Source organism: Neolamprologus multifasciatus, chromosome 15, assembly GCF_963576455.1.
Source record: "Neolamprologus multifasciatus chromosome 15, fNeoMul1.2, whole genome shotgun sequence".
Lineage (NCBI taxonomy): Eukaryota > Metazoa > Chordata > Actinopteri > Cichliformes > Cichlidae > Neolamprologus > Neolamprologus multifasciatus.
Window position 1 is genome coordinate 7,808,408 of NC_140453.1, and position 13,117 is coordinate 7,821,524.

Genomic DNA, 13,117 nt, shown 5'->3' on the forward strand with positions numbered 1-13,117 from the left:
AAAAGTCCTTTTTTGCTTTAAGTGTGGACGAGGAATACAGAGTTCGTCAAAGGTATGTGCCTTTTTTCACGTCAGACTGTGCGCCACGTTATTGTTTACATGAGATGAATTGCAGAATGGCAGATAGAGACAAAATACTGTTAATCTGACTATCTTCAGTTTTTACAGGCTTACATACACACACAGTTACTGTCCCTCCCTTTAGAAAGGCAGAGGCATCACGGTGTGATTATTTTACATGTTGTTTTTTTTCCCTGTGTAATAATATTCAACATTGCTGTCAATACATTTTTCAAAAAATGCCTCTCTGTGCAAAATGGGTTTAAAAACATAAACAACTGTGGGATACTGTCCGTGATTTGAACCGAGGGAACAAATCGTAGCAGGATCAGCCTGATGTTATTTGTATCCTGCTGTAACTTTACTGTATAAAGAGCTAACATCTCAAAAATGTCAGGAGTAGTTAGTCATTACAACAAGTATTTGTGAAATACAAATCAAGAATGTGGGATACTGTTTGTCCATGATTTAAACAGCCCAGTGCTGCTCCAAACACAGGGAAAACCAATTATGCAGGAGAGACCTACCTTGGTACTTGTGCAGGTGAAACCAAAGGGAAGATATGCTTCACCATATTTTCTAGTCTTTGGCTTAGAATGAAGTTGGTTTGGAAACATATTCAGCTATGCTTCATCTCCTGCTTTGCGTTTGTGTGGGCGCCCTGTGCTAGCAGTGTCCAAATGTTTGGGGTTTTTTTACCCCTTTTCATACAGCGCCCCCCCCCCCCCCCCCCCCACACACACACACACACACACACACACACACTTTGGGAAGCTCTGGATTACAGTTTATTTACCTCAGTTTTGTAGCTAATTTGATAAATAAAAAAAAAACACCTATTCCAGTTTCGAACTGTTTATGTTTATTGAGGTGATGTTAAATGTGATCAAATCATTCATACATTGTAGTAGCCTTCACCTCTCATTTGGCGTTACAATCCTGGTGATGTCCTTGTGTGATGAACAAAATAACTACTGCTTCTTCCTTACAGCAAAAGTGTAAACATATCCACATCCAGCAGGAGGAGCACTTGGAATACAAAATTTGGAACCACAAAACCTGGATTTAGTTGCTTCAAAAGTTGCTAAAAATTCATAGATAATAAATGCTATAAGATAAAGTCTTGTGACTCTCACTTTGGTGAAAGTGCATTCAATACCAAGAACTACAATTGTCTTGATGACAGGGGGGGTTGTATTATATATATATATAAATAAATAAATAAATTTTATAGAAAACAGAACTGGAACTAAACTGACCTTAAGAGAAGTCACTCTGGGACAAAGAACTGGCAAGTGAAAGGTAAAAGTGAAAAACATCTTAATCACTGAAAGGAAACCTGAAGAACTGAAATACAGTGTTTTCATTTATTTAGAGAATTTGATGATAAATTGTTTACTTAGGTCACATAAAAACATATAAATCATTGAGTTTTTTCTAAAACTTTTTTCCACATTAGTCTTTCTGAGCTGACAAAGACTGATCTCTATAGACAAGTGAAGACCTCCCGATCTGGGATCAGTGACTGTGCTTTGGCACATCTCAGATAAAAATTTTTAAATCATCAGCTCTCATTACTGTTGAGCACAGAAACTCTTGTTGCCCAGTTACTTTCAAGTGAAGATTCAGCTGGAGATCACACGAACAAGAGCACATTTGTGCCATATACAGATGTAAAGTGGATGACCCTGAGTTTCAAGCATGTTCTTACGTGGAAGAGGCAATTGTAAAACACAGTTCAGAGCTATGCGCCTGCACCTGTGCTTAGATAGAAACAAATCATTCGGTCATCAAGACATTACTACTGAGGTAAAAGACAAAAATTTAAGGATTAGAAAGTGGGGTCTGTGAGTGGTCAGAGGAAAACCCGTGGAATGGCATTTTCCTCACGATCATCATAGACACGACCATGGAGCGTGCCCCCTTGATAGAACTGGCGGAGGTTGAATTTGGCAGGTGCAGAGACGTACCACATCACCACCCCTGTGGGGTTCACTGACACTACAAATTCAGTGGAGTCTTTGAGCGATGCGGTCTCATCTGTGAAGACATTGAAAACCTACAAAGAAGACGGGAAACAGAAGTGAATTTCTCTAGCAAGTATAAAGACAGACATCTTGCTGATAGAACACTTTTGGTCTCAGTGGGAAACCTTTGGTCAGATGTAGCTAGATTCTCATCATGTGTTACTTCAAGATCTGTTCTAAGTCCCTTGTTGTTCTCATTGTATATCCTACCACTAGGCCATATTAGTAGTAATTTTTTAAACAATTTCCTATCATCTGTATGCAGATGATATTCAGCTGTACCTTTCTTTTAAACCTTATGAATTGGATAAACTATCCATTCTAATGGACTGTCTTAAGCAATGTTCCCTCAAATTTTTCATGTGTCTGAGCGAACACACAAACTCCCTGAGCGGTCCCTTGGACCACTGTGAGCAACAGCAGACGTGGTCACTGTGGTCACGCTAGCATCGAATACATCCAGGTTACATAGTTTATTAAAATAATCAAATTACAGCATTTGTGTTAGACTACTTTTAATTAACTGCTTTAGCCCACTTGCAATGAAATTTTTAAAAAAATCTTGTTCATGACCTGTGTAGTATGTTAACACTATTGGATGTAAAGAATAACCTGAAATCCAATTTTGAAAACAAAACTTTCTTTTTTTTATTTTTTATTTTATAAAGCTTTGACTTGTATTATGAGTATGAGTCTGTGGTCTGGGAGAGAGTCCTGTAACTCTGTCTGCAAAATACAGTAAATAATGACCAATGCTGGGCAATTAATTATATAGTTACTTCTTCAAAAAGTAACTGAGTTTTGCAAACAACAAAGTTTTTTGCAGCTGTTTACCTAAAAATGCAGCCAAGGCGTTTTTTAAAATAAACATTTCAAACTATTTACAGAACAATCAGCTGTTCTGCATCAAATTTGATGCCACACAAATTATTTGTGCCACTCCAAAACATAATTTCTGTCCACTATGAGATAAAGGAGAACAACAGCCTGATACCTGCAGGCCTGACAACAGGAGATGTATCACACCTGTAACACCTGTAACATTCAGCAGTCGCCTCATTGTTCTGACACACACAACAAAACTATTGACTACACTACACACTAACTACACAAGATTTGCACTAAACGTTGCAAATCTCTCACATCTCAAAACACTGCTGTCACTCCTAAAACTTCCCCCCTTCCTAAATAACTAAATGCCATGTTGCCATATCATTTTTTGATTGGTCAACATGGTACATTTTTCCACCAATAGGAAAGGGTGGGGTTTTTTGGTTTTGTTTTTTGCTCACAGGTGGAGAGTGCTTTTGAGTGTTTTCCTTATAAAACGCCGTTTTTACCGTTTCTTCCTGCAGTAAATATAAACAACGACAGTATTCAGGAAAAAACAAAGAAAGATTGCAGATATTTTTATCATAACTCTGGTTTTACGTGGCCTATCAACACAATTTAAAAACTGGTATAAAGTCCACACTTTTTCCGTCAATTGTTCCATCTGTCCTGCTCACATCTTCAATGGTTGTACACGTTATCATTAGCGTGGCTTCACTCCACATCAGCCACGCCGCTTTACTAGCTAAAACACCGCTGTCGGCACATAAGGACGCTGTCTTAGCCTGTCAATGACGTCGATTAGTTGCATATATATATATTGGCTGGACTATGGGATAAGGTGGCATCGTTGTAATCCCATACGGGAGCAGCCAGTCACTTACTAACACTGCAAAACAGAATTGTTAAAGTTTAAATTTCAATTCAGGTTAGATTTTTTTTTTAATTTTTTATTTTTTGTGCGCAATGCAGATTTTCTGTGCGCAGAGACCGTGCCAGCAGTGCGCAATTGCGCACGCGCACAGCTTAGAGGGAACATTGGTCTTAAGGAAATTAATGGTTGGATGGCAAACAATTTTCTGCAGCTTAATACAGACAAGATAGATTGTTTAATTCTGGCTCCAGAGAGCATTAAGCCTCAAATTAGTACTATACTATACTATACTATACTATACTATACTATAATGCTATAATATTTGAAAAGATTTCAATCTTTTGTTTGTTTGTTTCTTGTATTTTTTGTTTTGTTTTCTGTAGTGCTGTTTTACGTTGTTAACTTTGAAACTTCAAAAACAGGGAAGTCTGAGTCAACCTTGCTTGCTAAAATTACCCCTCTCACCCCGAGTGAACCAGGTCGAAACACAATACACATCCCTCCTAAGTCTATAAACGCATACCTTGTAGCTGCCTGCGGTGTACTTGAGTTTGCTGAGGGAAGTCGTGTAGCGATAGGGCATGTCTGTACGACGGCTGAAGAACAATAAAGCGCTGGCATTTTTTGACAGGGGGCGCCAGAACACTTCAATGCCACTTTTCTCCTGGGAAAAGAAAAAATGTGAACAATGAAACAAAAAACATTGCACAAAAGTCCACAAAAAGAGTCATTTAAAAAAGATTTAAAGATTTAAAAATGTATCTACTAAATTGTGCTTCACCTTCACAATGCGTCTTCCCTGGATACCCAGGGCATCCTGGTTGATGCTGATGGCCATTTTGTTCCGCAGGATGCTCTGGGCACCGCTAGAGATGGTGCGGAGGTCATTAGACATGAAAAGAGGAGCCGCCATGATCGCCCAGAGAGCCATCTGAGAACGAGACTGTTCCATGCTGAGGCCAAAGTCGCCAATAATCAGCTGTGAAGATGAAAAATTTTCACACCAAAGAATTAAATTGGAGGCTGTAGTCTGTAGTACATGCAATCTATCTTTCAGTATGGAGGTGTAGCTGAATGATTTGTGCACAACAAATATATATGTAGAGCACTGAAGAGGCTTAAACAAGTCGTAGAGTAAGCAGAGACAGCAAATATAGACAAATATAAAATCCTGTTATTAACGTGTAAAGCTTATATAGCAGAGTTTCTGTGAATGTATCACTGTAGCCAGCCTCTCTGGTCCTCTAAACACCATCTCCACCTGCCCCTCGCTCTGATTTTTAAACCAGAGGTGATCGTGCTTGTGAGGTAATTGTGTCCAAACTGTGGAATGGCCTTCCTCAGCCTAACATGCATATAAATATGTTTATATTTGGGGGAGACAGTACAAATTTCAATTAAACAAACCATATCAGGGTCGTTCCACCTTCCGGGTCCTGCTGCAGGTGTCAGGACGTCCTGATTTTCAAAGAACCAGTCAACAATGTTCAGTACACTGTCCCAAGAGTCCTGGATGTCACCATAGTTACGCCACAGGTTGCAGATCTCACCCAGCTGAGTGTAATTTACCTAAAAACACGCATCAGTTTCATATAGTGAAGAAGCAAATACTAAGTATTAGAACAGGATTTGAACAAAACATCAAAAAGTATTTTGGATTTTAATTGTACCTTAGGTGGCAGCCCACCCTGGTAGGCAGGCCAGCTGCAGGCATAGCCAATGGGACGCCCTGTAGCATTTAAAGCCTTTGACATGAGAGGGTAACCTGTTCAAAACAGTGAACAGGAGATCTCAAATGAGGTCCAATCAGCAATATCTTAATATCCACACAGAAAAGGTCCAGTCTTGTGTTTTTACCCAGCTCTTGCTCCATGGCATTAGAGTAACAGCCGTCATATTTTAACATATCCACCTCCCACTCTGCAAATGTCTGAGCATCTAATTCGATCTTATCCAGCGGGGTGCCAGGGTAGGCCATACATGTGAGTTTGCCCATGTCCCCATAGATGCCCAGCTTTAGGCCTCTGTTATGCAAGTAGTGTGCCACCTTTTTGATTCCTCCTGGAAACCTGAAAGAGTAATATCAAACACACACATTTTAAAAAGCCTTCAGTTTTCATTTTGTAACCACAGCATGATTTTTTTTTAATCCTGTAATCCAATTTCCTTTTGCACTTTCCAGGGAAGTGAAAATTCATATTTGTGCTGACACTAAAACATACCTGCTATGAATCTCCTGAGTACTGTGTTTTGCTTTTCACGTGACCGTATGACTGTCACACTACTTCACTGGCTGTAGGCTAATAACAGATATATGTTTACAATGGTCTTTGTGCTCACGCAGCAAATACTGCACCTCTTAGGATCAGGCTGCAGCCGTCCCTGATCGTCTCTTTGTTTCAAAGACCAGCAGTCATCTATGTTCACGTAGACGTAGCCGAGTTCCTTCCAGCCATCCTCCGCAAGTCTGTCTGCCATGTCCGTGAACAGATTCTCACTGGAAGAAGGACAAAGATGTTTCATAATTGTCTCAATCGCATTCCTATTTACACTGATACTGCATTTGAAGATAAGAGTGTAAAGAGCACTACCATATCTATTAGATATTCTGTTCAAACCAACTGCTTCTACTGGCTTTTGTTATATCCTGTTATTATATCTCTATAAAACTGAGACTAGATCATTATAGTTATAATACCTAAATACCTTTTAGGTTTTCAATACAATCAAGCCTGGTGGTACACATTCAAAATTTTGGCTTACCTGATGCAGTTCTTTGGGTCGTTTTCACAGTCAATATCACATCGGTATCGTTCCCATGCCAGCCACCCCATGGGAGGGGTCCTCATCAGTCCATTGTCAAGGGCCAAAGTGGTCCCAGTGAGCGCAAAGGCAAAAAAGAGCACTGCAACATGCATTTCTGCAAATACAAAATTACAAGCTGAATCAGATGTCAGTGCTGTGTGTCAAAGATGAGCCAGAAGAGTAGTCCAGAAGACTAAAGGGCAAATGCAGGTTAATGATTGCAGCACCTGACGAATAATCACCTGACATGGGTGTGAACGCAAAACAACCTGCTCGGTGACTTACCAGTGAAATAAACTGATTGTGTCAGATGACCAAATAAAAACCACATGCTTATATAAACGATGTTCTGCTAAATAAAAGTTAGAATTTAAAAGCTGTTCGCAACACGATCGTCATTTGGTTCTTGTAAATACGCAACACTCGATCTCAAGCGAGTATTTTGTATTATAAACACTAACTTGACGGTAGCTTATTACGTATAACTAATCTGGCATAGAACACAATTATTCTAGCAATTTAAAACGCAGGGAATTTAATACACGTTTAAATGATTTAAACGAAGGGATTTGCTGAATAAATGTATGAAATGAAAAGCTGAACTCACTGAAGTCCGATCACGGCTCTTGGAAACTGAAAGCTAGAAAGAGCAAATAAGACCAAGAGCTCAGCCTCCTGCAGTCCGATTCTGTGCTCTTGTCTCTGGTCTCTCCCTCACTTCTTTAAATAAATGCTGTGATAAAAGAAAATCTGCTCGGTCCTACTGTAGGGGAATATACAAAAAAGTACACATGACAAGGAAGTGGGAGCCACGTGACAAAGGAACCCTATCAGCTGACCACAAACCAGGAAGCAATAGAGAGAAAAACCGCCCGGGAGACCGTTGATTACGGTTTATTTACCTCAGTTTTGTAGCTAATTTGATCTAAAACAAAAAAACAAAACACCTATTCCAGTTTCGAACTGTTTATGTTTAATGAGGTTATGTTAAATGTGATCAAATCGTTCATACAATGTTGTTTCATAAAAGCTATAGATTGTAGTAGCCTTCACCTCTCATTTGGAGTTACAATCCTGGTGATGTCCATATGTGATGAACAAAATAACTACTGCTTCTTCCTCAGAGAGGAAGTTCTATTATTAGAATTATTACAGCAAATATGTAAACATATCCACATCCGGCAGGAAGAGCACTTGGAATACAAAATTTGGAACCACAAAACCTGGATTTAGTTGCTTCGAAAGTTGCTAAAAATTCATAGATGATAAATACTATAAGATAGTCTTCTGACTCTCACTTTGGTAGAAAGTGGAGGTTCTTTTATTATTGCCGTTTTTCATAGATTTAATTAAAGACACGGGGACAAAGTACTGTATTTTGACAGGCTGCTAGTGTAACAGTGTTTATGTGGTATTATTCCACTTGCCACAAATGTCAGTGTAATGGGGAAACAGCGCCCCCCCTCTCGGTGTGGCGGGTTAGGTGAGGCTGGCTGCAGTAATCGCTGCCAGTCTGCCGTAGCCATACGAGAGGTGAGTTGTATTGTTCCGCACACGATATAGCTAAGTAGTACAGACACATAAAACATGTTTGATTAGTTGATATGCACCGAGTGTAATAAGTGCTTAGTGGACACATGTCCAACACCAGTTTTATGTACTTTTCATTTGTTTATTACTGTGTAAAACTGTATGCTAAAGCGGAATGCTAATGGGATGTTCTGCCGTAGTGTGCTGTGCGGAGCGGTGTGTGGCGAGCCATTTGCACTGATACAAAACCGTTGTTTCCATTCAGGTACATCATTTGTTGTTGCTGTTATTTTATTGTATATTAAAAATTGTAATATTGCTGCAGTAATCGCTGCCAGTCTGCCGTAGCCATACGAGAGTGTGCTGTGCGGAGCGGTGTGTGGCGAGCCATTTGCACTGATACAAAACCGTTGTTTCCATTCAGGAAATAAAGTGGCAACGATTGATCAGAGACTCCTTGTCTTTTTAAAAACAACACAACGCAGAGTCGAGGAGTCTGTTTGGGCCGAACTGTTGCAGCGGGATGAAGCAGAAACCGGTTACACTGGTGCCGTGACCCAAGCTCCTGCAATCCTGCGACCGCAACGGGGCCGTCTACTTCCTGGAAGGTGGAAAAGTCGCGGGAGACTGGCTTTTCTTAGTCCCGCCATTTTCTGCATTCTTTAGAGACATCGGGGTGGGGCTCTGTGGTTTTTTTTTTGGAGATAAAAAAAAAAAAAAAGAAAAAAAAGGGAGAGACACATTGCTGAGCCATGGCAGATTTTCCCAGTTTTGGCAGGGGAAGGGGGGCAGTTGGTTTTTCCCCTCTGCATTCATTTGGCAGAGGCAGATCAAGGGTGCTGACAGCCCCAGTTTCATCCACGCCTAAGCCTGTCCTTGCTGAGTTAAATGAAAACCCTATTGATGTGAACTGTGATGATCTACAAAATACTAGATCAGAAACCAGTCCCACAAAAGAGAATCTTTATGCAGAGATTGCAACGCAAATTGGGTTTTCTATTGGGGAAAGCATTGCCTCTTGTCTTGAATCTCGGTTGGGCTCTGGAGTGGGAAACAGTGTTTTTGGGTCTGCCAATAATGTGTTATCAGAACCCTCACTATTGAATGTGATTGTAAAGTCTGATGTTAAAGAACCTGTGTGTTTTAGAGGGGATGGCTGTGATACATGCAGTGTTCAGGAATGGGAGGAAATGATGATGACTTTTTTTAAGAGAAGAGGGGTACCTGTTGCTGAACAAGCTGATGATGTGCTAAGTAAACTGCTGGGGAGGGCACGAGAAATAGTCAAGGTGGGCATACGTAGTAAGCCATCTGTGTGTCTTGAGAGGGGCCCAGAGCCCATTTTTGAGATCTTAAAGCAGCACTTCAGTGACACTGCCTGTTCAAGCATGCCTTTAGCTGACTTTTATGCAACACTACCCAACTCAGGTGAAACACCGTTTGATTACTGGCTCAGGTTGAACAGAGCCATGGAGGTGACAGAAGACTGTCTGAAGAGACAAAAGAAGTCCTTTGCATATCTGACTAAAGAGCTGACTGCTATGTTTATCCGTCACTGCCCAGACTCAGAACTGTCTCTTATTTTCAAGTGCAAGCCCCTGCAGCAGTGGACGGTTGCTGATGTGCACGAGAAATTGCTGGAGCATGGCAAGGACCGGAAGTGCATCCCTCAGTTTAGTGCAGTCAGTGCCTTGAGTTTTCAGCAACAGGAGGTGAGTCCTAATGTGCAGCAGGCGACAGGCAACATTAAGTGTATTACACCATCACCAACCTCTACCCCAGCATCACTTACCGACCTTCATGCAAAACCACCTACTGATCGTCTTGATCATGTGATAGCCCTGTTAGAGAAAGTCCTGGAGGGGCAGCCTCGACAAGCAAAACTGCCTGCTAAGGATGATGTAAGGGTCCCCCGGAACCAAACACACAAAATTGTGCCTTGCGTGATTTGTGGTGACACTGAACATTCTACGTATCACCACTGTAGAGCCCATCAGCTGTGTTTCATCTGCCATGCTGGCGACCACACACGGGCTCAATGCCCCAGGGCTGTGTCTGTCAGAGTCAGGGGGCCTGAATCAGCCACCCAGCGGCTGGGAAACTAGATGGCCTACATGTGGAGGGGGCAAGTGTTAGGCCTGAAATCGCCCCCAAAGAGGATGACTTTGATGATTTAGAATCTGTATTTCACACTGTTTGTGAGGAGCGCCAGCTAGGCCGGAGACCCATTCTTCAGAACACACACAGACTAAAACAGCATGATGAGCTGTTCTATGACAATGTGACCCTGGGGGGCAAAGTGTCTGTTAAAGCCATGCTTGACAGTGGCTCTATGGCCTGCACCCTCAGCACCAATATGGTGCCCGAACTATTACATCATGCAGTGCTGCAGACCCCCACCTTGCAACCCACGGATGTCGTCCTGATTGGCTGTGGTGGTTCGAGGACCGTTCCATCAGGTGTGTGTGACATTATGGTGGAGATGTATGGCTGTAAAGTTGTTGTGCCGATGTTGGTGATTGCAGGGCAGAGTGAGGACCTCATTTTGGGCAGCAACCTAATGAGGTATCTGGGTAATCGCCTGAGGGAAGAGGGACATTTAGGAGAGGAATGCAGCAAGACCCTGAGTGCTGAAGAACAGCCTAATAAAAATCTGCTGAGTTCAATGTCAGGGGTGGTGGCCCCAGGGCATGTTGGTGATAAGATCGGAACTGTCAAGCTGAAGAGAGCTGTAACATTAGAGCCCTTGACAGAACACCTTGTTTGGGGCAGGCTGCAGCTAATGAATAATGGGGAAGTGAGCAGTGCTGTAGTTGTAGAGCCCACTGGGTCAAGATCTGGACCGAGGTCAGTTATGGTTGGGAGAACTGTAGCGCATCTAAACAGTGATGGGTGGCTTCCTGTGAAAGTGCTGAACCCCTTTGACAAGCCGATAACACTGAAACGGAACATGAAGTTGGCTGACGTGTTCCCCTGTGCAGCAGTGGAGAACTTCAGCCCCACTGGCTCCTACTGGCAACAGAACATGCAACGGTCTACTGGCTCAGCTTGGTGCCATGATGAGCAGAGTCTAGTTACTGATGTTTCCACTCTGCCAGATGATTCACCCTCACAGGAGGTGACAAGTGGTTGTAGCCCCTTACATGCAGTGCTGCAAAATCTGGGGCTGTCTGATATTGACATTGATTCATGTGCAGTTTCGCCGGCTGGCAAAGAAAAACTGGTTGGCCTTATAGCCCAGTTTGAGTCTATCTTCTCGAGAGACAAGCTGGATTGTGGCAAGGCTAACGGCTGCCTACATCGAATTCGAGTTGTGGATGACAAGCCATTCCGGTTGCCATGCCGACGTGTGCCGCCAACTCATTATGAAAAACTAAGACAGGCTCTGAATGACATGGAGGAACGGGAAATAATTCGGAAGTCTTGCAGTGAGTTTGCATCACCCCTGGTCTTAGTTTGGAAGAAGTCCGGTGAGTTGAGAATCTGTAACGACTTTCGCTGGCTTAATGCTAGAACTGTCAAAGATGCTCACCCACTCCCGCATCCAGCTGACGCACTGGCTGCTTTGGGAGGAAACGGATTGTTCTCCACAATGGACTTGACTTCGGGTTATTATAATGTGGAGGTGCATGAGGAGGACCGTAAATACACGGCATTTACGTCTCCATTTGGGTTGTACGAATATAATCGTATGCCACAAGGACTGTGCAACAGTCCGGCCACCTTCATGAGGATGATGCTAGGCATTTTTGGGGATCAGAACTTCCTCAGTGTGCTGTGTTATCTTGACGATGTTCTGGTTTTTGCCCCGACAGAAGAATTGGCACTGGAGCGCTTGCATATGGTGTTCCAGAGACTCCAGGTTCACAACCTTAAGTTGGCTCCAAAGAAGTGCCATTTTCTGAGACAGTCTGTGAAATTCCTGGGGCACATTGTAAATGCTGATGGGATACAGTCAGACCCTGACAAAATAGCATCCATTACATCCCTTGCAGAGGCAGACCTTATGGAAGAGGGTTCGAGTGTACCATCCCAACAGAAGGTCCGCTCATTTTTGGGGATGGTAATGTTCTACCAGCAATTTATTGAGAACTGCTCATCCGTCGCAAAACCTCTGTTTCGGCTGACATCTGGGGATAAAGGCCCTCGTGGTTCACGGCGAAAGCACCGGCTGGTGCGTAAAAAACTGTGTGAGGAGGACTGGACGGATGAATGCAGGGCAGCTTTCAATGAGCTGAAGCAGGCCCTGTTGGATCGAGTGCTCCTGGCCCATCCTAATTTTGAGGAGCCCTTTTTGCTCTCTGTTGATGCCTCCAGCAGTGGCCTTGGTGCTGTGTTGTCACAAGTTCCTGCTGGAGCTTCTACATCAAGACCGATCGCCTTTGCCAGTAAGACACTCAATCATGCACAGTCCAAGTACCCAGCGCATAGGCTGGAGTTCTTTGCATTGAAGTGGGCGGTGTGCGACAAGTTCCATCACTGGTTGAGGGGTCATCAGTTTACCGTGTGGACGGATAATAACCCTCTCACTTACATACTTTCTAAGCCAAGACTGGATGCATGTGAGCAGAGGTGGATCGCAAAGCTAGCGCCTTTCCAGTTTGACATAAAGTACATTCCTGGTCCTAAAAATGTGGTTGCTGACGCGCTGAGCAGGGAGCCCTTCGTGCACCCCAGGGCCTCACACCGGTTGATAAGGGTTCCATATAAGGAACTTCTGGCAGAAGCAGAGGCAGTCGCCACTGGTGGGGTTCAGGAGGCCTTCAGATGGACTGTTCACTCAGCTGATAAGGCCTCAAGCAATGACCAGCCTGTTGTTTCGCAGTGCACGGCTGTTGCACGGACAGGAATGCTGACATCTTCTGAGGTGGGAGCTGTCTTCCAGGCCCATTGTGAACATGAGTCCAGGGTGTGGCCACATGCTCTCCTTCTGCCCCAATGCTCGCAGACTGTGCTTACGCCAAACCAGTCTGACTCTGAACCCTTGTCG

At 43.1% G+C, this 13,117-nt stretch overlaps 1 protein-coding gene across 1 annotated transcript; it reads right to left on the reverse strand.

Annotated features, from left to right (window-relative positions):
• Nucleotides 1-928: 928 nt before the first annotated feature.
• LOC146501480 (alpha-N-acetylgalactosaminidase-like) lies at nt 929-7,415 on the reverse strand. The gene is made up of 9 exons (XM_085132786.1): nt 7,205-7,415; nt 6,556-6,712; nt 6,149-6,289; nt 5,650-5,861; nt 5,463-5,557; nt 5,200-5,361; nt 4,574-4,771; nt 4,316-4,456; nt 929-2,119 (listed from the first exon to the last, which is right to left on the reverse strand). The coding sequence occupies exons 2-9, from the start codon at nt 6,708-6,710 to the stop codon at nt 1,916-1,918; spliced, it is 1,308 nt and encodes a 435-aa protein (XP_084988912.1). The 5' UTR covers nt 6,711-6,712; nt 7,205-7,415; the 3' UTR covers nt 929-1,915.
• Nucleotides 7,416-13,117: the final 5,702 nt, after the last annotated feature.